The 24381-nt window shown below is 51.3% G+C and overlaps 1 protein-coding gene across 1 annotated transcript in view; it reads right to left on the bottom strand.

Annotated features, from left to right (window-relative positions):
- The window catches only part of SPOCK2 (SPARC (osteonectin), cwcv and kazal like domains proteoglycan 2), a 77030-nt gene extending 53304 nt beyond the window's left edge, over positions 1–23726 (bottom strand). The window contains exon 1 of the mRNA XM_077350466.1: positions 23246–23726. Within this exon, the coding sequence (XP_077206581.1) occupies positions 23246–23461 (216 nt within the window). The 5' untranslated portion in view covers positions 23462–23726. The remainder of the gene's footprint in view (positions 1–23245) is intronic.
- Positions 23727–24381: the final 655 nt, after the last annotated feature.

Below are 24381 nucleotides of genomic sequence, written 5' to 3'. Positions count from 1 at the left end.
CAGAACGGCTTGGTCTGGCAAGTTGGCAAGGTATTGCTGTGATCATGCCCCAGGTCCTTCCACTATGACCATCATCCCAAGCCAAAGTCATTTCACTTTGGCATCTCTGAGCCCCCAAATTCTCCAGACAGCTAATACAAGGCAGCTCCTTACAGACCTTTCCAAGGAAGTTGGGTCTAATTGCAGAAACAGCAGGGCAAACCTTTCTCAACCAACCAGCCAGCCAGCCAGCCAGCCAGCCAATCAGGACTATTTACTCCTCTACAGGTTCCAACTGGAGAAGAAAGAACTCCGTGGGGTCAACCTGCCCAGTCCAGTCCAAGCCAGAGCCCTGCACCTTTAAATATTCTGTTGCTTCCCTTGAGGGGGCAGGTCTCTTGCAGCCATTTGGCAAAAAGGAACTAACTGTTGCCATCTCAGGTAACAGCAGCATCTGATGGGCTCTTCATGACCTGCTTTTGTCACTAATTGCTCGGTCCCTCTGGCAGGATCCCCCTGGCTGAAAGGACAGGTTCTATCCAGAGAGAGAAACTGAAATTGCAGCCCAACAAAGCCAAACTGTACCAGGCTCAACTTATTGTGTTATTTCAAACCACCTGACCAGATAACAGAAGCCCTGCCCCTTTCCACCCTTCACCTGTGCAGCCAGGTGAGGTGGGGCTCAACTATCCTGAGCAGATCCTCACGCTTGCTTACTGAATTGGCAGTGCTCACCTCTTAGCCAGCAGAAGACTAATGGGACAGATAGATATCAAGTCATTACATGCTGGCAAACCTAACCATGACCTATTCCGAGAAACACTTATCAGATGGCAGGTTTGAAAAGTCACAGGCTTTGTGCATAATTGAAACGGTACACCACAGCATTGCCTGGATTCTTTTTTGCTTTCCGGTTTCCGACCTGGCACTGCTTCTTTTAGTTGTGCAATGTTCTGGCCGGTGTCCATTTTGATCGTATCTAACCACGGCATTCTTTGTCAGCCTGGTTTCCTTTTCCCCCTGACCAATCCTAGCATAAGTGCTTTCTTCAGTGAGTTGGATCACTTGATATGGCCAAAGTAAGTGAACCGGAGTTTCCTGATTTTGCCTACCAGTGATAGATGCACTTTATGCACTGAAGTATTTCCTTGATCATGACTTTTGCTGTCCATGGAACTTGCAGAAGCCTTCTCCAAAACCAGAGTTCAAACAAATCTATTCTTCTCTTGTCTGATTTTTTCATTGTCCAACTTTCACAGCCATAAGTGGCTACTGGAAATAGGATAGATCTAACTAATCCACATTTGGTAGTCAGGCTTATGGCCTTGCTTTCCCATGTTCATTTCAAGCCCATCATTGCTGAGCATCCCAGAGCAATTAAATGCTTTATTTCCATACTGCAATCACCACTCTCATCAATCTGTGATCCAAGAAAAATGATTTCTTCGATGTCTTCACCATCAGTTGTTATTGTGACACACCTGGTTTTTGCAGAGGTCAATTATTTTTGTCTTTTTAGTGTTTAAGAAGAGGCCAAATTTCTTGCTTACTTCATTGACCTTTGTAATCAGTTGTTCTAGGCCTTCCTTAGTTTCTGATAGAAGGGGAATGTCATCAGCATACCGAAGAATACTTATATTCCTTCCTCCAATCTTAATTCCAGTATTTGATTCTTTGAGCTCAATCTCTCTCATATTATCTCAACATATAAATTAAACTAGAAGGGGGAAGAATAAAACCTCTATTTTGAACGAGGCTGTGTCACCAAATGGTGTATGTATGCTTCTTGGTTTGCGTAGAGCGGCTGCATCAGTTTGATCAAATGCACTGGCACCCCCAGATGCTACAGGGCTTCCCACAATTTGTTGTGATTCACACAATCAAAAGCTTTCTTGTAGTCAATAAAGCAGATGTAGAAAATACAAAGATAAGCACAAAGAAGCAGCGTTTAAATAAGCTGAACGAATCCAGATAACTGTTCCTAGGAAGAATTTGCTCTAAACTCTGTCCTTTCATATAATTTTTGTTCCTGTATGTACCCATAATAAAAACTGTTGTTGTTGTTGTTGTTGTTGTTTTACGTTCCTCTTCTTTGCCTCCATTAAAATCATTCCGGTCTCACCCTTTAAAATCCATCCCTTTCAAATCTCCACAGCCTGGGTGGCTTCAGCAGCAGTGAAGAAAAGCAGAAGGAGGGCCAGATGGCCAATGGCAGAAGTACATCAACATTTGGGGAGGCCCACAATAAACTCACCCAATTTAATTACATGCAGCTAACCTAATTTGCATGTGATCTTTACAAGCCTGGCAGATACAAATTATGGACATGTTGCCTTTATTCACTGAAATTAGTATTCCAAAATTGGTACCCTCATGTGTGTAATCATGATCTGGTCTTTCAAATATCTGGATAGATGGACCTTAGGCAAAGTCTGTACAATCATTTTGTGTGCGGATCTCATGGTAAGTGAGAAATCCTTATGATTCTCCACATTTTAACTTGCTCTGAGCAATGTTTCCCCATGTGGAGAGAGAGGCAACCACAGGGACAGAAACAGTTCTTTAGAAAAGCAAGAGCTTTACTTCTACTGCCAACTTGTCCTCTTAAATGACATGGGATGAAAACAGACAATTATTCTGAATTGCTTCCTTGGTTTCATCTCCTTGCAGCCATCATTGGAAAAGGGTAGGCCTCTCTCAGCCCCAGCTACCTCACAGGCTGTCTATTGAGGGGAGGGGAGGGGAGGGGAAGGGAAGATGACTATAAGCGCTTTGGGACACATGAGGCTTGCTGGGTGACCTTGGGCCAATCAAAGTTCTCTCAGAGCTCTCAGGGTGGCTGTTGCAGGGAAAGGAAGTGAAGGTGAAGGTTTGAGACTCCTCTTTGAGACTCCTCTGTATAGTGAACAGTGAGGTCCCCCCCCCCAAAAAAAACAGCTCTTCTTCTTCCATTTCATTACTTGATCTCACCAAGCTGACAGAGTCATGAAAGCCCCGCACACCATGAAAACCATCCTGATGAAGGATGGCCCCAAATGTGAGGAAAGCAAATGCTGGGCATCTATGTGCACACTAGATGAACCAAACTTTCGGAGGTCAGCACCCTGTGCAAGCACTGTGTGGCCATTAAAGGGTCAGAAGGGGAATCTGAGAGACAAAGGTCTTGAGCCAGTCACGTTCTCTCAGCCTGACATACCTCACAGGCTTGTTGTGAAGAAAAAAGGGAGGAGAGGAAAACAAGGTCAGCTCTTCTGGGCCCCCACTGGGGTGAAAGGCCGGGTGCAAAAGAACTAAATAAATAATGCAGTGTAAATATCCTGGAGAAATAATCCCAGGGCTACTTGTGTCCTTAGAATAATTCACAGGAGATGCCAGCAAGATTGCCTGGTGTGGGTGGGGAGACAACCAAACTTGCAGCTCCTGTCTTGGCCCCAAACGATGGGGGTTACCAAGCTCCGGTCTCTGAGCAAATGTTGAGGTTTCCAGATCACGAATCCAATCACCACCAACCCCAGGACTGGCCAGGAAGTGGCTTGTTGTCCAGGGCTTAAGGAGCAAATTTCTTAATTCAGGCTCCTTTGCCCGATCATTCTTTTAAAAACGCCACCTCATTAACTTACATTTAAGCATTCCCTTTCCCTTTGAAGCCTTTTGATCTGGAGGCCTTAACAAGAAGCCTTTGGGTTTCTGTGTCAAATCAAAGCTCAAGAGAGCCGATTCCGCGGTTACTAGGGTGATGCCAAGTGTATGCATTTGTCTTTGGCCAGGGAAGGCACACGCGAGCACTGATCTTTCAAAGACCATCTCTGGGAGAAAAGAGAGCAAACATTCCAGTCCCCAATCCGCTTGTTCGCTTGCCTGCAAGCCAGCCAGCCAGAGCAGATGCTGCCCATGAGGGTCTAGGGAGCAAAGGAAGAGAGGAGATTGCCCGGGGCTGCAAACAGGAGCTAATAAAGCAAAATTGTAACATAGCATTTATCTCATGCCTTTGGAGAGCAGCAATAAAGTCCAGACAAACAAGCACGTCCCCTATGTCACGGGGGCAGAGAACCTGCCAGAGTACAGTTTGTACAGGAGCAAGCTTGGTGTAGTGGTTAGGAGCATGGACTGCTAATCTGGCGAGCTGAATTTGATTCCTTGCTCCTCCACATGCAGCCAGCTGGGTGACCTTGGGCTCACCACAGCACTGATCAAATTGTTCTGACCGAGCAGTAATATCAGGGCTCACCCACCTCACAGGGTGTCTGTTGTGGGGAGAGGAAAGGGAAGGCAAATGTAAGCCGCTTTGAGACTCCTTTGGGTAGAGAAAAGCAGCATATAAGAACCAACTCTTCTTCTTCTTCTTCTTCCTTCTTCCTTCTTCCTCTTTTTCTTCTTCTTCTACTTCTTGAACAGTGTCATACAATGGTGACACACTCTCTTATTCTCCCTTTCAGCTGGTGAAAGAAGGGAGACCGCAATCCCCGTGTGCAGCTTTATTCTATAGCTGCTTTGAGAACCGAGAGTAGCTCTCACAGAGCTGCCCCCAGGTTTTCATGGACAGCAGCACTATGGGAAGTGCATGAAAGAGGGACTCATTTTCCCTTTGGGCTTAAGACTTCTAAGGGAGAAAGGACTGCACAGAGCACAAACTTCCTACTGATGCCCTGCCTGACACCCCAGCAGCACTTTGGAGACTGCACACGACTCTGTCCCCTCTGCCAGGTCCAAGGTGGGACTGCTGGGAGCATTAGCATGGAGAGGGAGAGGAGGGGACCTGACCCACAGCCTGTACCTGCACCCACTGAGGAGCAAAGCAGAACTCACTCCTGTTTCCAGATTCACTGCCATAAAGATACATCACCCTCCTTCAGAAATACGTCCTTCCTTGCTTGTGCCATGATTTCTATGGAAGACTTTCCTTTGACGGCAAGCGCCATTGATTCCCACGCTGTCTTGCTCGAGGCCTGGCCCTCAGGGAGGAGCCCCAGGGACTGCTGACCAGGCTCCTGACAACAGTTTTACTAGACCCAACCGTAAAGCTCCAGCAGCTGAGAAATGTCTCCTGAGTCTTTGTATCACGGTCGGATTCAGGGCAGGAAGATGCTCTGCCATTAAGTCATGACTTGGGTGACCAGGGAGGAGAAAAGCAGGTCTGCTCTTTGCATCGTTGCCAGGGTTGCCAGCTCTGGGATAGGAAATACCTGGAGACTTTGAGGGTGGAGCCGGGAGTGGGAGGGATTCGGGGCAGGGAGCGACCTCAATGGAGTACAATGGAGTCCAGCCTCCAATCAGCCCTTTTTTCCAGGGGAACGGATCTCTGTCACCCGGAGATGAGCAGTAATTCCAGGCATCCCCAGGTCCCACCTGGGGATTGGCATCCCTAATCATTGCAAATGGCTACGCAAATGTCCCCAGCCATCTCACTGTTTCTGATCTGGTCTCCTCTCTGCCTCTTCCCCTCACTGTGTCCCTTGTTCTCTTCCCTTTGTTCTCCTCTTCCCACCCTCATTTCTTATCTCTCCTCCTGTGGGGACTTCCCTCCTCAGGCCACCACTTATTATGCCTCTCCCAGTTCCTTCTGCCTGCCTGTGACAGGAGGGCATCTCAGCCAATCGCTGTCAGAGGTCCCCCCAACATCACTGCCACTCCCACAGGACGCAGTCGAGACGGATGCCAAGGACAGCCCAACCTGGCCTCCTGCATTAAAACAAAACTGAGCCAGCAACAGACATTGGCCACCAAGAGCCGAGCCAGGCCGGGGAGTGCCAGGCACCTCAAGCCCCATCGCTGACACTCCTGTGCCACTGTCCCCGACATGAATGCCCTTCTAGAGTATGGACCAGACTCAACGCTGCAGCTTCCCAGCATCCTTCTCAGAGCAGCGCTCAGGGCAGCCCTGCAGATGAGGTTGCCCAGCACTGAGGGGAATGCAGCCTTCTGGGCCTTGAGAAGGACCACGGAATTTGCCTCTTCGCTTGCCACCATCAGGCCTGGTCCCTCCGTGTGCTGAATGTTCTTTTAAAAAAATTATTTGGAGATGCATCTTTCTCAAAAACAAGCCAACGAAAAGGTTACGCCAATGAAATACACTGTCTGCACAGCTTCTGATTTTGAATACTGTGTCTCCGTCGACCGCCAGCCCTTCCAGGATCAGATTAAATAACAGAGGTGGCAATGGGCACCCCTGCCTAATCCCTTGAGATATTGCAATATTCTCTTCCATAACCATGCTGTTCCCTAAGACCCTGGCCTCTTCTATGTGCAATAAAACTGTTGTTTCTGCTTCAGAAAATGTCCTCCACATTCCATTGCTTGTAATGTATTCTTAAGAAAGAGACATTATCATATGCCTTTTCAGCACTCCCCCCTCCAAAAAAACACCCTCTCAATCATTTTTGAAGGAACCACAACAAATATATATTTTAAAGGATTTCCCGATGCCTGATTTTACACCAAACTTTTTGGTTTGGGGGGAGGAGGATGGTAAGAGTGGAAGAAGGACTTAATAGCTATTTTAGCTTCTGTTGCAAGCACAATTAACAGGGCGATTTTCAAAAACAAACAAATTATTTGGCTCAGCCAGGCTCCCTGGAGTCTCAGCTGCACTACGGTTGGGCCCATGTCGCCAGTAGTGATGGCAGGGTCAGCGCATTCATGCGTCTTGGGTTGATGCAAGGAAAACAGAGTAGGGAGGCTGCAGGCAGAACTCTGTATGCAACGTGCATAAGCTCATTGCTTAGGGATGCAGCTAGAGCTGTGCACAGGCATGCCTGGCCTTGTCTTTGTTGGAAGAGAAGGACCTTGCGATGACTCTTAGTCTCTCAGCTTTTGGAGGGGACTATGAGAGAGTTTTAGGGATAGGTAGGCTGGTGCTCTAGCACCCTCCTTGTCCCCTTGTCAATGGAGACTCTCACATTCTGCCCCTTTCAGATAATGCAGTTTCAAAGCACCTTAGAAGCAGATTTTCCTGTTTCACACAGGAAAATCCAGCTGCAAAAGCACATTGAAAGTGCATTATCCAAAGGGTGCAGAATGGAATATTTCTTCCTTCTTGCTTCTTTCACAGCCCTCTCTCAGATATGTAACCAGTGGACTCTGACTGCATATTGCATACAGAGTTCTGCCTGCAGCCTCCCTATTTCTTCTGTTTTCCTTGCATCTTTGGCAACTGGAGAGCAGGCCAGGGTTCCTATATCTCTCCGCATCCTAGTTAGTTAGACCAGATTACGGCTCTCTCTGACCGATACCATGCATGGATGGCACGAGTCCAGGTCTGTCCTGGGCCTGTCCCGCTTCAGGCCCTCTGTTGCCCCATAGCCAGGCATTCCCTTTTTTTGCCCCAGGTGCCAACAGGACCTACGTCAGGGCAGGGGAAGAGTCGGGCCATCCAGACCCGGCATGCAGCATCCCATGAACTACAGCATCCCAGAAGGGACAAAAAATGCCCCAGTTGGCATTTGTTTAATTTTTAAGAAGGTGGGAATACATTGTAACACAGTCCCAACTTCTTAAAAATGAAAAAAAATGCTCCATGTTGGCTGCAGAGCATAGTGGAACCTCTCTGCCCTGGCTGCCTCATCCGGAGGCCCAAATCTGGAGTGGAGCAGGTCCGGCAGGGAAATGCGCCCCCATTTGGACCCAGGAAGAGCTGGGGCCAGCTGCCCCATGGCAAACACCCAGCAGCAGCCCATCATAGCACCGCCGGTGTAGAAAAGGTATCTCTCTCTCTCCTCGCATATATAGAATCATCATTCCACTGATAAACTGCCTGTATAACTTTGAATAGATGAAGAAGTCTCAGATTGTCATTGTTTCCTTGCCTCCATGCACCAAAGAGCACAGGGCTACTTCTGTTGCTGCTTAAGCCATTAGAGCTCTCTGCTAGCTTTGGGGATACAGCCCAGAGAACATAAACAGCCCTTAGAATTCTGGGTCCATGAAATCTGGACCTAATGGTCACCATGTCCCTTGTCTTGACCCCAAGGTCCACCCTGTAGTCACTCCTTCTGCACGTACACTGAGACCAGGAGATGCTCCTTCATTTAGGCCCCTTCGCCTGGTGCCTTTACTGCACAGCCAAGCTGGCGTCCAAGCCAGGAGCTCCCAGCAGCAGATGAATGAATGCAGATCTCTTTTAGCTGAGATTTGGTCCAGGGTGAGGAGTGAGCCTGCATTCTAGCAGGCACTGGGGTGGTTCCTCCATGCACAGGCCTCCTCCTTCGTGCAGGGAACATGAGTGGTGCAACTGCAACGGAGGCAGGGGTGCATTTGGACTTCTCACTTCCTGGGGAAGCTCCTGGTGGGTTGCAGCCCTAAAGGCCCCCAGGCATCCAGCTGTGAGAAGACTCAAGCACCCCTACAGAGTTGAACCCGGATTGTAGGAATGGGGGTAAGAGCACTGCATGTGGCCACTGCTGTCATGGCCCAAGGAGCAACAGCAGAAGAGGAGGAGGAGGAGAAATATAGAGGGAAGAAGAGGCGGAGGAGGAAAGAAGAGATATTTTTTGTACTCCACTTTTTCCCACCCAAAGGAGTCTCAAAGCAGCTTGCAATAGCCCATCCTTCCTCTTCCCACAACACACACCCTGTGAGGTAGGTGAGGCTGAGAGAGCTCTGACAGAACTGCAACTGACTCAAAGTCACCCAGCTGGCTGCATGTGGAGGAGGAGGGCGGCATCAAACCTGGTTCTCCAGATAGGAGGCTGCCGCTCTTCACCACTACACTAAGCTGGCTCTCAAGAGACCCTGTGGCCCCACTGGGCAGTCAGCAGTCCTTGGGGTCAGGATGCTCCAGAGATGCATCAATGCATCAGTCCAGGCTTGCAGGGACCAAGGGTTAAGAAGCCCCAGGCAGGATGTTCTCTGAGGAAATAAACCCTGTTCATGCTGCCCTTCCCATTTCAGGAATGCAAAGGAGGCCAGGATGGATGCTGAGCAGTGGCCTAAAAGACAAAATGCCTCTCTGCATCTGGGGGTGGAGAGCAAAGCTGCACCTGCTGAACATTCCCTCCCCTTCACCTCTATTTAAAGGGGCAGGAACCTCCTCCTCCTCTGCATCCTTTTGCAGAGGATCCTCTAGCAACGCCCCACCCTCTTTGCACCGCATTTAGCCCTGCGGAGGTCAAGGAGAGACAGGTGGCCTCCAGACCCTCCCTCTCCCCAGATCAAGAGCTAAGCCTGCTTAGAGAGCCTGGGGATCCAGAGGAGCAGAGAAAATGACAGCCGTAGACAATGCAACCAAGAATCATTTCACCTGGCTGTCCATCCCTAGGCCCCTCCTTGTTTATCGTGCTGAACTGGGCAACTTTGGGGAGGCCCGATGCCTCCTGGGCAAGATGCCTTTCAGAGCAAGGAGACAGAGATCTGCAGGGTGTCTAACCAGCTCCCCCCCCACACACACACAGAGAGGCACTGCATGAACAATAGGGCTGGTGCTGAAGCAGAGGCTTCAGAGCAACCACGGTCCCTGCCTGAGCTCTCTGCATGGCTCCTCTCCCCTCTCCTTTGTATCCCGCACTGCAGAGGACAAGGGCAAGGCACACCACTCAGCTTAGCCCGGATTCTCCCCCCTCCCCCCGGCCGTGCCACAAAAATGGCTCTCGGTGACACAGCTAATTGTGACTCACCGAGCACAACAGCACACTCCTCGGCGGAGAAGCACGTTCCCAAAGACTTGCTTTATTAATCCCGCATTACTGGAGCGAGTGCTTCCGGGCCGCATTGTCCCAAGAGCTCAGCCGGCCACCAATCGGGTCCTTAAAGGTCAGAACTGCCCACACAGGAGGCCTCCTCTCTCTCCCCTGGAGCAGGAAGCCAGGCACCCTCGGGCATGCGTCTGTGTTGAAGAACCGCTGAAGCCAACCCATCCCCCCCCCGGGCGCCCTGGCCTGCTGCAAGAGCGAACACTGACAGGCAGCCATCACACTGGCGTGTCAAATGAGAGGTACTGCTGCTTTGTTTAATTTCCTCCCCCTTTGTCCATGGGAGAAGTGCAAACATGCAGTGAAAGCAATGGGGCGGGGGGGGAATGAAAATCAGCCCAACACACATTTGAAAGAAGTCCAACAGTTAAGAAATAAAAATAGTCACCTTTGCCTCTTGCCAGAGGTGGCCCAAAACTGTGGCTCTCCAGGCGTCCATGGACTACAATTCCCATAAGCCCCTGCCAGCAGCATGCCTTGTCCTAAGGCTGCACAGAAATTATGACTTTGGTCCCCTCACTGCAAGTGTGGCCCTGCCCCTGCCTCAGCAGCTGAACAAGGGCAGAGAAAGAGGATCTCTGCTACAGGAGGGGAGGGAAGAGAGAAGCACAGCTGTGTTTTATACCCCGCTTTTCACTACCCGAAGGAGTCTCAAAGCAGCTGAGAATCGCCTTCCCTTCCTCCCCCCACAACAGACATCCTGAGAGGCTAAGAGGTGAGGCTAAGAGAGCTCTGAGAGAACCATGATTGGCCCAAGGTCACCCAGCATGGGGAGGAGAGGGGAATCAAACCTGGCTCACCAGGTTAGCCTGCTGCCCTTAACTTCTACACCACACTGGCTCTCTGTTTGCACCATTTTATTAAACTCCCCAGTTGCAGCTGCTCTGGATAAGAAAGGCAGGGGGGAATTGACTAGACCAGGAGTAGTCAACTTGTGGTCCTCCAGATGGTCATGGACTACAATTCCCATGAGCCCCTGCCAGCATTTGCTGGCAGGGGCTCATGGGAATTGTAGTCCATGACCATCTGGAGGACCACAGGTTGACTACCCCTGGACTAGACCACATGTAGACTCCCTTGTGGTTTAGTTAATTTCACAGACCAGAAACCTAAAAGAAAAAAAATCTTCAAAGCCAAGACCTTTCTAAGCATGGTAGCTTTGCATCATCCCCTCCTTCCACCCCCTCCTCAAAAAAACAAAAAATCTAACTGAGCATCTGTGGGAATGCAGATCCTTTCTTTCAAACACAGATAGCGTATCAGAACTTTTAGAAATCCCAAAGTATCTCCAGACGTAGGAGAGAGGAATGGCCTTGTTCTCCCCCCCAGGCACTGTCTAATAGGGTGATGTAACAGAAGGACACCCACCTCAACTCGGTGTTATCAATTCAATCATATCAAGAAATAATAAATGGGCTTGCAATAACAGTAAAAATTTGGAGTATCACCTCTGAATCCCTTCTTTAAATCACTGTGGGTGAAAATAGCTTAACGGAATGGGAAGAGGCTTAACAGGGATTTTCATAGCCGGCTCAGCAATAGAGCACCCAGGATCAGCAGAAAGATCTGGGCAGCCTTGGAGCAGTGCTGCCAATCAGAGCAGAGAACGCTGGGAGAGGAAGATCCAGGTGACCCAGTGAGAGCCAGTAGGGCATAGTAGTTAAGGGTGGCAGCCTCTAATCTGGAGAATCGGGTTTGGTTCCCCACTCCTTTTCTACATGAAGCTTGCTGGGTGGCCTTGGGACAATCCCAGATCTACTCAGGGCTCTCTCAATCTCACCTACCTCGCCGGGTGTCTGTTGGGGGCGAGGAAGAGAAGGCAATTGTAAGCTCTGAGACCCCTTTGAGTAATAAAAAGCAGGGTACAAAAACCCAGTTCTTCTCCTTCTGCTAGAGAGCTCCATACATTCTCAATGGGGTGGTAACCTGTTCCCACAAGATCCAATCCCTACAACACCAGGCTAATGAGCTTTTGGTAAGCTTTACTTTAAGCCAGGGGTAGTCAACCTGTGGTCCTCCAGATGTCCATGGACTAAAATTCCCATGAGCCCCTGCCAGCAAATGCTGGCAGGGGCTCATGGGAATTGTAGTCCATGGACATCTGGAGGACCACAGGTTGACTACCCCTGCTTTAAGCTACAGTTTTATGCTGCCCCATCTCCTTCTGGAACAAGGCGGGTATTTATGAGCAGTGAGGACCTTCTCTGAGTTGGCCCCTCATCTTTGGGGTGCTTTTCTTCAGGCAATCACTTGGTGCCTTAACTTCTTAGCTTCAGGCTCGGGGTTAAACCATACTTATCTGGTCAGGCTCTTGACTGATTTTGTTACTCTTCAGTTTCCTGCTCCATTTCAGGCATTCAGTTCCCAATGAGGTACATCCCACTAAAAATCTAGAATGGGTGCCTATTCAGTAAGCCCCACTTCAGGCTAGGGGTCAGGCCCTACATGTCCCTCTCTCGACTAACACAAACACTGCCCTGACGTCATGAACCAGAGAGAGACAGGAGCCTTCAGTGACGCCCCTCTGGTTATCCCAGCTGACCATCTGACTTTCTTTTGGCCTCACAAATCACCACGGTACAGCTCTCCCCAGGCCCAAACCCTCAGGGGCATCTCTCTCAGGCCAAGAAATCCCCAGGAGAGGTCGAAAGGGTGAGGAATGCCAGGGAATGTTGACAGGCTCAGTTTCTGTGCCCTTGAGCAGGGCAAACAAAGGAAGGGATCCGGGTGAGCCTTCAAGGGGGAAGCTAGACTTGGCTGCACCTCTGCCACTGCAAGAACAGGCTTCGGGGCCAATTAAAAAGGATACAGGCTCCTCTTTTGAATTGATTCTCCTTGCGTGAACCAGCATGGGGCAGTGATTAGCGTCGGACACAGATCCAGGAGGCCCCAGTTCAAATCCTGACCCCATCAGCGAAACTCACCTTGGGCCAATCGCTCTCTCAGTCTAGCCTACCTCGCAGGGTGTTCGTTGTGTGGGGGGAAATAGAGGAGAGGAGAACAATGTAAGCTGCTTAGGATCCCCACTAGGGTGAAAAGCAGGAAAGGCTGCTGGTCCTCTCTCCAAGGTCCACCTTTCCACTCCAGCGGGGAAAAGACCTTCCTCAGAGAAAAGGGTCCCACATGTCCCTTATTCTGTACGTGAACCTTGAGTGAACCACACAAGGGTAGGACACAAACCAGACATTGATCCTAAGGGGGGCGAGGAGAGAAGGATGCTTCTTATGCCTGGAGAGGGAGGGAAGGCCGGAACTTTCCTTCCTCTTCAGTGACCTGCGGCCACTGCCAAAATCCAACCTGCACAGCCGCGGAGAGGCCTGGAGCTCTCTCTCCCTCTCTCCCTCTCTCCCTCTCTCCCTGTGCACCTCCCCAGTCAAGGACTTCTGTCAACATCTGAGAATCTGCTGAAGAAGGTGCACTCCTGGCGCAAACCAGATTGGCTCCATTGGCGTTCTATGGGACTCATAATAAGTCCCCAGCGGAGAGTCTTAAATAGGGGGCCTCCCCCCATCCCGATTGCTTTTATCCTCGCCCTTTATCTATTAAACTAATTGGTTTATTTAACAGAGAGAGAATTACAGCCCACCCTCAGCAGCTCCCTGAGAGCGCTGATCCATTCATATTCATGAAGGCACACTCTAGCTGGAGCAGCCTGGCTGTCAAGATGGATATTTCGGAAAGGGGTGGGGGGGTGGGCTGCTGGGCATCTGGGAACCGTTCTGGGCTGTGGTTCCCCCTCCCTTTGAGGAAGATGGAAACTGTCCTGCAAGTGCTGCTAACTGACAGACCGTCAGCAGACAACGGCCGGGCGGCCGAGGGGAGAAAGAACCAGCTGTGTCCACCAGCTCTTGGCCCATAGGAGAAACCCATGGATGAGATCTTGAGGAAACAGCAGATCTTAAAAGGTAGGAGGACCCCCAGCTGGTCCTTCCTTAGTACTTTTGGGGGGGAGGGGGCTGAGATAAAATAAAATGAAAACTAACTTGGGGAGAAGATGCAGAGGGCTCAGAGGTCCCTGTGAAGTGAAGTGTTAGGTGCCCAGTGTTAGGTGGCTTGCCTCTTTGGTGTGTCAAGAGGCTTGCCTCTTCAGCAGTGCAAAGCAAAGACAATGGTGGTGTGGGTCACAGATGTCCTCTGCTGCAAACAAAGTTCTTCCCTACACAAGCATCGTATCACATCACTGTCCTAGAGGATAAGATTCCCAGCTGAGAGCGTGCTTAGAGGACAGTATCTCAGAGCGTGGTTGTAGGCTCTAGGCCGGCCTCTTTCTTCTGTTTCGGCACGGAGCCATGGCTCCGTGGCAGAACTGCTGCTGTGCACACAGAAGGTCTCGGGTTCAATCCCTAACAGGTATCAAGATCAGGCAATAGGTGCTAAGAAAGTGACTTCTGTCTAAGATCCTGGAGAGCTGCCACCCATCAGAGAAGACTAGGCATATCTTGTTGGCAGAGCCAAGGTCTTACTTGGTACAAGGCAGCTTCTGGGATTCAGGCCAAATGTGTTGGCTGAGTTTAATCTTCTAAGGTCCTCTCTGCTTGGTGATGTCAAGGAAGAGTGTCCTCAGAGGAGCTCGGTCCGCAGGACAACAACAAGAACCAACAAGCAAGGCTGTGCCATTTCATGCACAGCTGTGTTGCCGCATAACACTGCGATAAAGGGAACGAAGAGCTACACGCAATGTGGATGGACAGTGCTTGACAAAACTTTTTCTGGAACTCATGGGACGCACTCTTGATGGAGAGCTAGGCAACAGCTGAGAGTGGTGGTCTCAGATGGTACATGTTTTAGAAGGTGGGCTCCAAATCAGATACTTTAGAAAGACTAGTTGGATTTTTCTTTGCCAACCCAGCAAGGCTTTAGATTTTGACCTTGTGCAAGAGAGCATTCCACACAATCATTTGACCACTGAGGAAGACCCTTTGGGGTCCAAATGCATTTGGTCTATTCTGTCATGTGCAGTTAGATATATGTTAGATACAGATGCAGACAGATACAGAAGCCTTTATTGGCATAATCAGCAATACAAGTAGGGAGATACAAAGTAATAAAATTAAAAAATCAAACGGAGTTACTCAGTTTCATTAAAAACAAGGAATTAATTCTAAAAGCCTTGCCTAAAAATGCTGCAATACAGGAGATCCGAGCAGGATCCTTGCTGTCAAGTAATTTATTGGATATTACAGTTTCATCAAAATGGAATTGAAAGGAGGACAGAATGTCAGATATCACATAGCGGAATAAAGAGAACCGGGGGCAAAACAAAATAATATGAGGAAGAAGGCCAGGGGCCATACAACCATGAAAACATAATCTCTCTGCTAAGTGAATATGGTTAAATTTCCCTAAGAGAACATTAGATGTATGTATGTTGTTTTTACTATGTTTTAAATATACTGAATCAGTAAACTTTGTTTAATAAATATTTGTAAAGATTATTTAAAATATTGTTGTTGCACCTCAACCTTGGGGTTCCTGACTTTCTGTTCAGGTTGGGTTTTGGTTTCCTTTTTTGGTTTTGTATTGGAACAGGGGAAGGAATGACCCGATCACTATTTTTGACTGGGGTCAAGCTGGTTCGAGGACGCCGTTTTATTGGCGCAGCCAACTATGCACACCTTGACACCTGTTTTCTGAACCAAGCTAATGAGAGGCAGGAGGCCGGTATGTTCATGGACATCTTTCAAGATTAAGCTGCAGGAGAATAAATTAAATTGGCAACAGACATTGGATGCATCCAATTTTGGTCATTTCTGAGGATGCATCCAATTTTGGCCATTTCGCTAACCTTTTGCAGGCTGCTTTGCTGATGCCAACATCAGACAGGCATCTGTGACCACTTTGAGGAGAAGCATCCATAAATGCACCCAGTATCCATTCCCAGAGTCAGTTATAACCCAGCATCTATAGCAGGGGTAGTCAAACTGCGGCCCTCCAGATGTCCATGGACTACAATTCCCAGAAGCCTTTGCCAGCGAATGCTGTCCATGGACATCTGGAGGGCCGCAGTTTGACTGCCCCTGATCTATAGGAATGCAATGCTCAGCAGAAAGAAGTACATGGACCCCACCTCCCTCCACAACATGAACAGCACAGAGAAAGAGAAAAAGAAATCTCTTCTCAGGGCTGCTGGTTTTGTAGCTCCCTCCTTCCTCTTTACCCACAGCCAGTTAACACACCAGATACTCCTGTCTCCCTCTGCTCGTCCTCTGAATCAGCATGTGTATGTCCAAAAGTAAAGCACCTCTAAGCATATTGCAACTGATCCCCCAATATGAAGCAAGATACTGTGGTTGGCGGATGCTGCTGCTACCCCTCGGGGACGCATGAGCGGTCTTAAGGGAACAAAGCGCAACTTCATTCCCAAACCCCAAGGAAATCAAGGCCTAACAGAGGTCTTTGTAATCACTGGCCTCGCCAGCCTGCCTGGAGCCTCAAGTCATGATACCTGGTCTGGAACCATTCCCGAGTTTGGTACCTTCAAACTGTGATAAAATATTAAATGGATTTCCAAGTATTCAGACCTGGAATGGGGAGACTCCATTTCAAATCTTTGTCCTGCCATGAAGCTGACTGAATGACCAATCTCTCTCTCTCTCTCTCTCTCTCTCTCTCTCTCTCTCCCCCCCCCCTCTCCCCCCCAAACCAAAGTGAGAATTGCGCAGTGGTTAAGAGCAGCGGCCTCTAATCTGGAGAACCGGATTTGATCCCCCACTCCTCCTCCACATGCAGCCAGCTGGGTGTCCTTGGGCCAGTCACAGTTCTATCAGAGCTCTCTCAGCCCCACCTACCTCACAGGGTGCCTGTTGCGGGGAAAAGAAGGCAATTGCAAGCTGCTCTGAGACTCCTTTGGGTAATAAAAAGCAGAGCACAAAAAAAAACAGCTCTTCTTCTTCTAAATCACTGGAGCTCATGCCTCCAACCCTGGGCGAGGGAACAATGAGATGGAGAACTGCAGATCAGGTCTTGTTTCCAGGGCAAACGGCTCCTTTAATCTTGACCTTCCGGTGGTCCGTCTCCACATCAGAAGGCTGCCTGCTTTCCAGCATTCTGACAGCCCAGCAAGGAACCGTTCTTCTACCTTTGCTCCTGTCTCACTGAAAAGCCTCTGGCGGTGATTCCAGAGAGACCCCAGACTGCAGACCTGTCAGTAACCTGCTCGCTTCCCCCCCTGCCTGTCTCAGAGCCAAGAGCGCTTTTTCCAAAAGCAAAAATGCTCCTGGCAGCAAATGCACAACGGAAAGCTTGCGAAGAGAAGGGAAGCCCCTGCAGGGCCATGCCGAGGATTGCAGTGTGGCCCGGTCCTTCTGCAGTTTCACAAATCCAGCAACAGGCAGGAGGGGCAGGTGGCATCACCGGAATTCGGACCCAGACAGCAAATTGTCTCACCATAAAAGGCCCAGACAGGCAAATCCATCCAGTGGGCCACTTTTTATATTTTTAGGGATGATCGTCTTATTGCATCGAGAAAACGGAAAGCTTTCCTCAAACACAGCTCATTTTAATATGGCCATACTTTTAAATTGGACCATCAATGTTCTGCTTTTTATCGGGTAATGATCAAATGTATTTTGTTTTCTGATATCTGAGCATCTTAGTAAATTTGATCCTATTCCAACTTTGAGAGCCTGCATGGTATAGCGGGTCAAGCGACGGACTAGGATCTAGGAGACCCGGGTTTGAATCCCTGTTAGTGCCACAGAAGCTGGTCACATGCGCTCAGCCTGAACTACCTCACAGGGCTGTTTGCGAAGACAATATGGAAGAGAGGGAAAAGATGTAAGCCACTTTGGGGCCCCATTGGGGAGAAAGGCAGAATAAAAATTAAGTAGCTACAATAGGAGAAGGATACCAGTGAACACACAAAGTGCCTTCTGCTGTGCCAAACCACTGGCCCATCAAGGTCAAAAAGGTCTACTCAGACAAGCAGCCACTCTCCAGAGTCCTGGGCAGGGGGCTTTTGCATCCCCTCCTCCTCCTTGAGCATTTCAACTGGAAATGCCAGGGCCTGAGCCCAGGAGATGCTCTCCCTCCGAGCCACATCTCCTGCCATCCTGAAGAGCCTACCCCAAATGCCAGCTCAATCCTGAACCCTTCTCAAGTCCTCTCCTCTAATTTTTAAACACAAGGCACCGTATTCATTGGAGGAGGAGGAGGAGACCCGTGGATGCCGTTAGGAGTGCTGCCCTTTTAGCATCTTCTGCTTCAGACCTGCTGCTCAGCGCAAGGGCCCCAGTGTAGTCGATACGCGGCGCAAATGCCCAGATCCTCTGGCGAGTCGATCAAGTGTGTGCTGACAGGGGAAGCCACTCCTTCCTTTGGAGCCAGAAGTCGGGTGCCACCCACAGCCTCTGGCAGAAGCAACTCTGCATCGAAGTCCCAACTGCAGGTTTGGTCTCAATGCACTCCATGTGCATCTCCCCATCTCATCCCAAGCTTGTAATTGTGCTTCCCCCCCCCTCACATGGAAAAGGGGCCATGGATGGGTCACAGAGCGTTTGCTTGGCACACAGAAGGCTTCAGGTTCAAGCCCCAGCACTTCCAGGTCAAAGGTCATAGATGAGGTGAAAGACCCCAGCCCAAGACCCTAGAGGGCTGCGGCCCAATGGTCTGATTGACGAAAAGACCGCTTCAAGGGTTCACATTTGTTCTTTCCCTCTTCTCAATGGCGGGCCCTTCTGAAGATATTTTGCTCGTTTCATCATTTTTAATTTCTGTTCTTGTTTTTCCACGGAAGTGGCAAACTCAGCTGGGCTTTGGTATTTTACACCCTTGTCCTTGTTCCCTGTTCTTGCTGCTAAACCTTGCTGCTTCAAAACGTTTATGCTTTGAGGGATGATTTACTCCTCGCTTGGGAGACGGGCCATTTCCTAGGGTGGTGGGTTTCCAAAAAAATAAAAGAAGATTCCTGCTAGCTGCTTTATGACCATTTATATTTTGGGCTGTCATTTTTAATGCACGCTGTAAGCGGCCTCGTGAATCAAGGTTTGCTGTATAAAAATGGGTTTCTGTTTAGACGAGGGAAGAACCAGAGTTGCTTGTCATCAGAGAATCTCAGCCTTGAAATTCTGCACAAGTTATGAGTCGGCTTGGTGTGCCAAAGGAAGAAAACCCACATGACTCATGCAGAGCTTATGTTTGTATTTATTTTAATAATTTCTAACCCCCTCTGTCCAATGAATTTGCTCGAGGCAGCTCGCAGGCAATTAAAACGTAACATAGACAATAATCACTTATTAAAATCACATTCTTAAAAAAAAAATAACCAAGATAAAGTCACTAAGCCTTCCCTGAGAATGGGGGGATGTCTGCATTGCAGAGGGCCGAGTCATCCAGTCTCCTGATACAGGCAAAGCAGAAAGACCAGTTCGGAGCAGAGGCCATCCGGAAAGGGGTGCCAGAACTAAGCCCAAATACTAAATCATACAGAGAGGCACAGGGCAGCCTCCTCTGTGTTCCCAGCGATCTCTGATTCCTCATTGGTCACAGCCTCCTAACAGTTCTTTCAGAATGTGAATCACTTCTCTGGTTGCTGGGTGCTCTCATCTGGCCAGCTGCAAATGCCGCCCTTCCAGCATTCCCTTCTAGGCATTCAAAGTACCTTTTCCCTGCCCACCTTGTTTGAGAGCAAATACAGAATTTCTACCAGGTTAAAAAAAAAAAACAGCTTTCAGTATCTATCCCCCCTCTGGGCTGCTTTATAAGCATTTATAGGTTAAGAGCGAGCATTTGGAATGTTTCATTAAAATCGCAATGGGCTCCGTTTACACTCAAATTAAAGTCAATGGGGCGGGGGATGCAGCCCAGACCGCCTGAAGTCCTGAGCAGGCACATCCATATTGGGGAACAGGCACAAAGGGAGGTACAGAAAAAGGCAACTTTACAACCCCACACATGGCAAATCGAGGCAGCTAGCGTCTGAATGCCACCAAGGGCTCAGCCGAGATTTGTGAGCTGGATTGCCATACCTGCTGTGGAATTTTCCAGTCATCATAAAACTTAGAATTACTATGAAACCGAAAGTCCTGTAATCTTTGCAACAACCCTGCAAGGTAGAGCTGTATTATGATGGGGGGGGGTGCATGTGTGAGAGAGATGGTACTATGCCTAAGGTCACCTCTCAGAAGCTGCCTGGTGGACATTCACAGTGCAACCCGATGCCCCGCCTCCTCAGAAATAAGTCCTGCAACATGCAATGGCATTGACTCCCTGGTAAGTGGGCTGCGTTTGCACTCCAGTCTAAGTCCACAGATCTCAACTAGGGGCTTAGAGGAGAGAAGCTCTGCACAGGCTTGTCCTCTTACGCTTAAGTGACTCCCACCGTGCATAACAGGATTTACTCCCGAGTAAGCCTGCAGAAGAGGGCAGCTTTGCCCTCTTCATTACAGCCCACTCCTCTTCATTGCTTCGGCCTCTCCCAGCTGGGGTGCCAGGAGGAAAGATCACCTAAAGCGATTCTCGACTTTGCCAAACTACATCTTTTTCACAGGCATCACTGCCCAGTACAAAATCCTGAAATCAGATGAGTCTCCTCTCAGTGGGCGTCCTGTTCCCCCAGTGCAGCCAGTCAGAAGCCCCCAAGCGGGCCATGCAGGCTTGTCCCCCCCCCAATAAAAAGAGGTTCCATTGAGCTATCTCAGCTAATAACCGCTGGCAGCCTAATGTGTGCTTAAAGCCCGGGGGGGGGGGTGACCACAGCCATTCTCCTGAGGCTCTGGGACACGTTTCCTTTTGTCTGCCTGGATTCTGCCCATCAGTAATATTTAGGTGACTCCAAATCCTACAGTCCCCCCCCCCCACATAGGCACTTGCAGAGAGAGTGGCCAGAACAAAATCCAGTGGGAAAGCATTGTTCCTGGCCCCAGCTTGCCAATCTGGTCAGATGGAGGTATTTTTGGAGGCAGGGGGTGCGTGCCTCTCTTTTATTTAATGCCTTTGCTAGTAAATCGTACAAAGGCGCCGGCAGAAAGAACTAAGTAGCTCGTCAGATGATGTCCCGAGGGCAAAAGCCAGCCTTTCTGGAGTTTTATTGCTGACCGAAATTGCTTTTCCTGCTGACGGAACAGCCATTAGGTAGGTTGAACCCGATTGCCATTTCCTTCACGCCCCCCCCCACTGTCCGCACATCTTCTTAGGTGCATCAAAGTAGATGTTGGGACTGTGTCATAAAAAGCCTGGCCCCGCCCACACAAGCGCATAGCCTTCTCCTCTGGATTGCCTCCCTCCTCAGATTACAGACCCAAAATTGCCAGCACCCCCATAAAATCCCCACTCAGATCCCCACTGCACCCATAAGAACACTCCGAACTCATGCTCGCCTGTACCGTGAGGGAAGTGGGAGTATCCATCATTTCCCATCTCAGGTAAAAAGAGAAGGGATGACTCATGACAGTGATCTGCATGGAAAACTCTTGACTCCTTCTCTGCTCGGCTCTACAGGTGTGGCCTTTCAAGGCGGAGGCTCCCCGGATCAAGCCCTGGCTCAGCAGCTCTGCTCAGGAGCCTTTCACAGCAGCAACACACAGAAACCCAGCAGGAGAGTCTTGCCTGGGTGAGGGGGCAGGAGAAGAGCCCCCAGCTACACTTCCACAAGTGGGGAACAGAAGGGAGAGGGCTTCACACCATGCCACACTTCGCCCTCGTAACTCTGACATCTGTTTCCAAGGACACTAGCATGGTTTGATTGCATGTACAAATATCTTGCTTAGGCTGGGAAATTGCTTAGAGTGGAAAAGTTGGGGGGGGGCAATTTGGTCTGATCTTTCTGCAATTACTCTGAATAATTTTTTTAAACCTTCCCTAAGACTGTTAGACAGACCCATCCTTTTTTCGCCAGACAGCCCTGCCTCTGCATTACTTGCAGTATAAACGTGTCTGTCTAAGGAATGCATCTGAGGAAGTGAGCCCTGCCTCACCAAAACTCAGGCTGGAACAAATTCTGTGCCGTCTTTAAGGTTACCCCATATACTGGTCAAATTCTGCTGCAAGCACAGCTATTCCCTAGAATTGTTTCTCTTTAGGTCTTCCAGTGGCTGGTTTGATCTCTACTAAAGTAGATCCCATAAAATAAACCTTCAGGGGGAGCAGGGAGAAGAAGTACCACAATCACGGTTTCCCTGAGGCTGAGCCAGCCTTCTCTGGTCCCAACAAGAACAAGAAGAGAAGCCCTCCAAAGACAGACGCATTTACTCCAGTGCAGTAACGGCACAAAAGCATGCAAAGTCCAAGCTGATTTCAAAGGACGCAGAAGGGTGGAACTCTGCTTCTGAATATGCTGGTCTGGTGAGCCAAACCTCGCAAATTACCCTAAAGCATCCTAAGGGCTGAGACTGCAAGTAAGGAAGGGCAGGCCATTTAATTCTGAGTCAACATGCACAAGTCATCCAGCTGTGCCAGGCAATGACAGGGCAGAGAACAAAAAGCGCCTTGTGGCACCAAAAAGATGGCCAGATTGGCTGGCTTATCTTGCAGATGCCAGAGACCGCTCCTCCAACTGAGCGGCCCCCTCCTCTGCCCGTCCTCCTCGGGAGGGGGGCAGATGCGAGACTCACGGAGAAGCGGCTTCCTCCAAACATCTCCCCACAGCAGAATGGGCAGGGGCAGGGGCCACGGTGGGCCAGGGAGGAGAGGGCAACTTGTCCTCAATCCCGCCAGGGGGGTGGGCAGGTGCCATTTTCCCTCCCTTCCTAGGGTAGGGAAGGGCCAGATGCCCCTGCCCAAAGGGATTTGCATTCTGCACAAATACAGAAAAGTACAAAAATCCCGCATGGAGTCACCCTCTCCATCATTCCCGGGAATCTCTCTCTCTCTCTCTCTCTATCTCTCTCTCTCGGGAATGCCATCCCCCCCCCCATTTTTTTTCCAAGTCTCCTGATTTTCGGGGGGGGGCACCCTTGGAGACCCCCTCCCCCTCCCCCTCCCTGCGCACAGTCGGGCAGCCACGGAACCAGCCCTGCCGCCGCTCCGCGGGTCCAGCCCCATCCCGGCAGGGGCACAGGCGACCCTTCCCTTCCCCTCCGCTCGGCGCCCCCGGCCCCGGCTTCTCTCCCGGCGCTGCAGCATTTCTCGGGCCGCTCCGATTCCCCCGGGGACCGACGGGGAAGCCCCTCGCCAAGCGGGCGCGCAGCAGCGGCCAGGCTGCGGCAACGAGTCGCGCAAGAAGGTGCAGCTTTTCCGCAACCCCCCCCTTTACCCCCCCCCCGGTTTGGGGAAACCTCAAAGGCAGGCATTTCTCATGGGCGGGGGGGGGGGCGAATCCCGGCGCTGGGGACTCCTCGGCGCTTGCCAGCCGCACCCCCCCCCCAGCCCCGCAGCCCCCTCTGGCGATCGGGGAGGCTGGCTCTGTCCCGCCCCGCCCCGTCCCTCCGCAGCCCGGGCTGCCTTCGCCTTGGCTGGCTGGGCGGCACCTGCCCGGGGCGCGCACTCCCGAGAGCCGCGGCGCCTGCAGGCGGCAGCGGCAGCAGCAACTCCCCCCCCCCCCGGGCGCTGCCACCCCCACCCCGTCCCGTCCCTTCCCTTCCCTCGCCGTCCCTGCCGCTCCCCGGGAGATGGGAGATGGGGGGGGGGGGGCGCCGAGGGCGACTCACGTCTCGGAAGCGGTTCCAGTGCTTGATCTTGCCGCTGTACTGGGCGATGGAGGAGAGCCACTGCTCGTCCTCCATGAAATTGCCCGCGCTCTCGCCCTCCTTGCCGCCGCCGCGGCCGTCCCCTTCGGCCCGCGCCACCAGCGCCACCAGCAGCAGCGCCAGCAGCGGCAGCAACGGCGGACGCGCCGCCGCCAGCCGCCCGCCCGGGCCTCGCATCGTCGGCCTGCTGCGCTCCCGCCGCCCGCTCCTGCGCTCCGGCGCTCCTGCGCTCGCCCTGCCGGCCGGCTGTGTGGCGGGCTGTGGCGGGCTGTGGGCGAAGCAAGGGCTCGTCCGGGGCGGGCGGCGATGTGAGCGCAGGAGCAGCCGCGCTTCGCCCTAAGCCAGCGGCCGCGAGCACCGGCGGCGCACGGAGTCTGCGCCAAAGGAGGCCGGCCCCGCTCGGGCACGCCAGCAGCAGCGCAAGCAGCACAAGCAGCAGCGCCGCCGCCGCCTCGTCTCCGCACCTGCCAGCGGGCGGGAGGGGGAGGGGAGCGCGGTGCCTCGAGGGGGCCGGGCAAGGGGAGCGGGGCGGGGCGGGACCTGCAGCCGGGGGGGGGGGGGGCCCTGGCGGGGCTCCTGAGCGGGCGGCACGTGCGCGCCGAGGCCAGGGACCGACCGTCGGAGGGGGCTGCCTCCGCGCCATGACGACCCCTCGTGCCCCCCGGGGGGGGGGTTGAGGCCCGCAGGACTCCTTTCTGGGCGCCGTCTTCACAGGGAGGTGCAGGATGGACAGATCTCCCCCCACCCTGATCAAACCGCGCTCTCCCCTCGCATGCTCCCGAACAGCCCTCAAACGAAGGTTGCCAACCTCCAGGAGGCAACTGGAGTCCACCCAGGATTAAAACTGGCCTCCAGGCGGTGGAGGTCAATTCATCCGGGAGGAATGTCTCCTTTGGAAGGTGGACTCCATGACATGAGACCCCATCCCCTAGACCTCCAGGCTGGCAACCCTGCCTCCTGTCTGACTCCAGCAAAAGGACTCCGAGATCTCCATTTCTGATGCCTGAAGAAGGGAGCTTTGCCTCTCAAAAGCGCCTACCCTGAAACTCAGGTGGGTCTCTTAAGGAGTTCCTGGACTCCCTTCCAAAGGGGCACCT

Source organism: Paroedura picta, chromosome 8, assembly GCF_049243985.1.
Source record: "Paroedura picta isolate Pp20150507F chromosome 8, Ppicta_v3.0, whole genome shotgun sequence".
NCBI lineage: Eukaryota > Metazoa > Chordata > Lepidosauria > Squamata > Gekkonidae > Paroedura > Paroedura picta.
The sequence above is the reverse complement of the archived record's forward strand: the minus strand, read 5'-3'. Positions and strand labels throughout refer to the sequence as shown.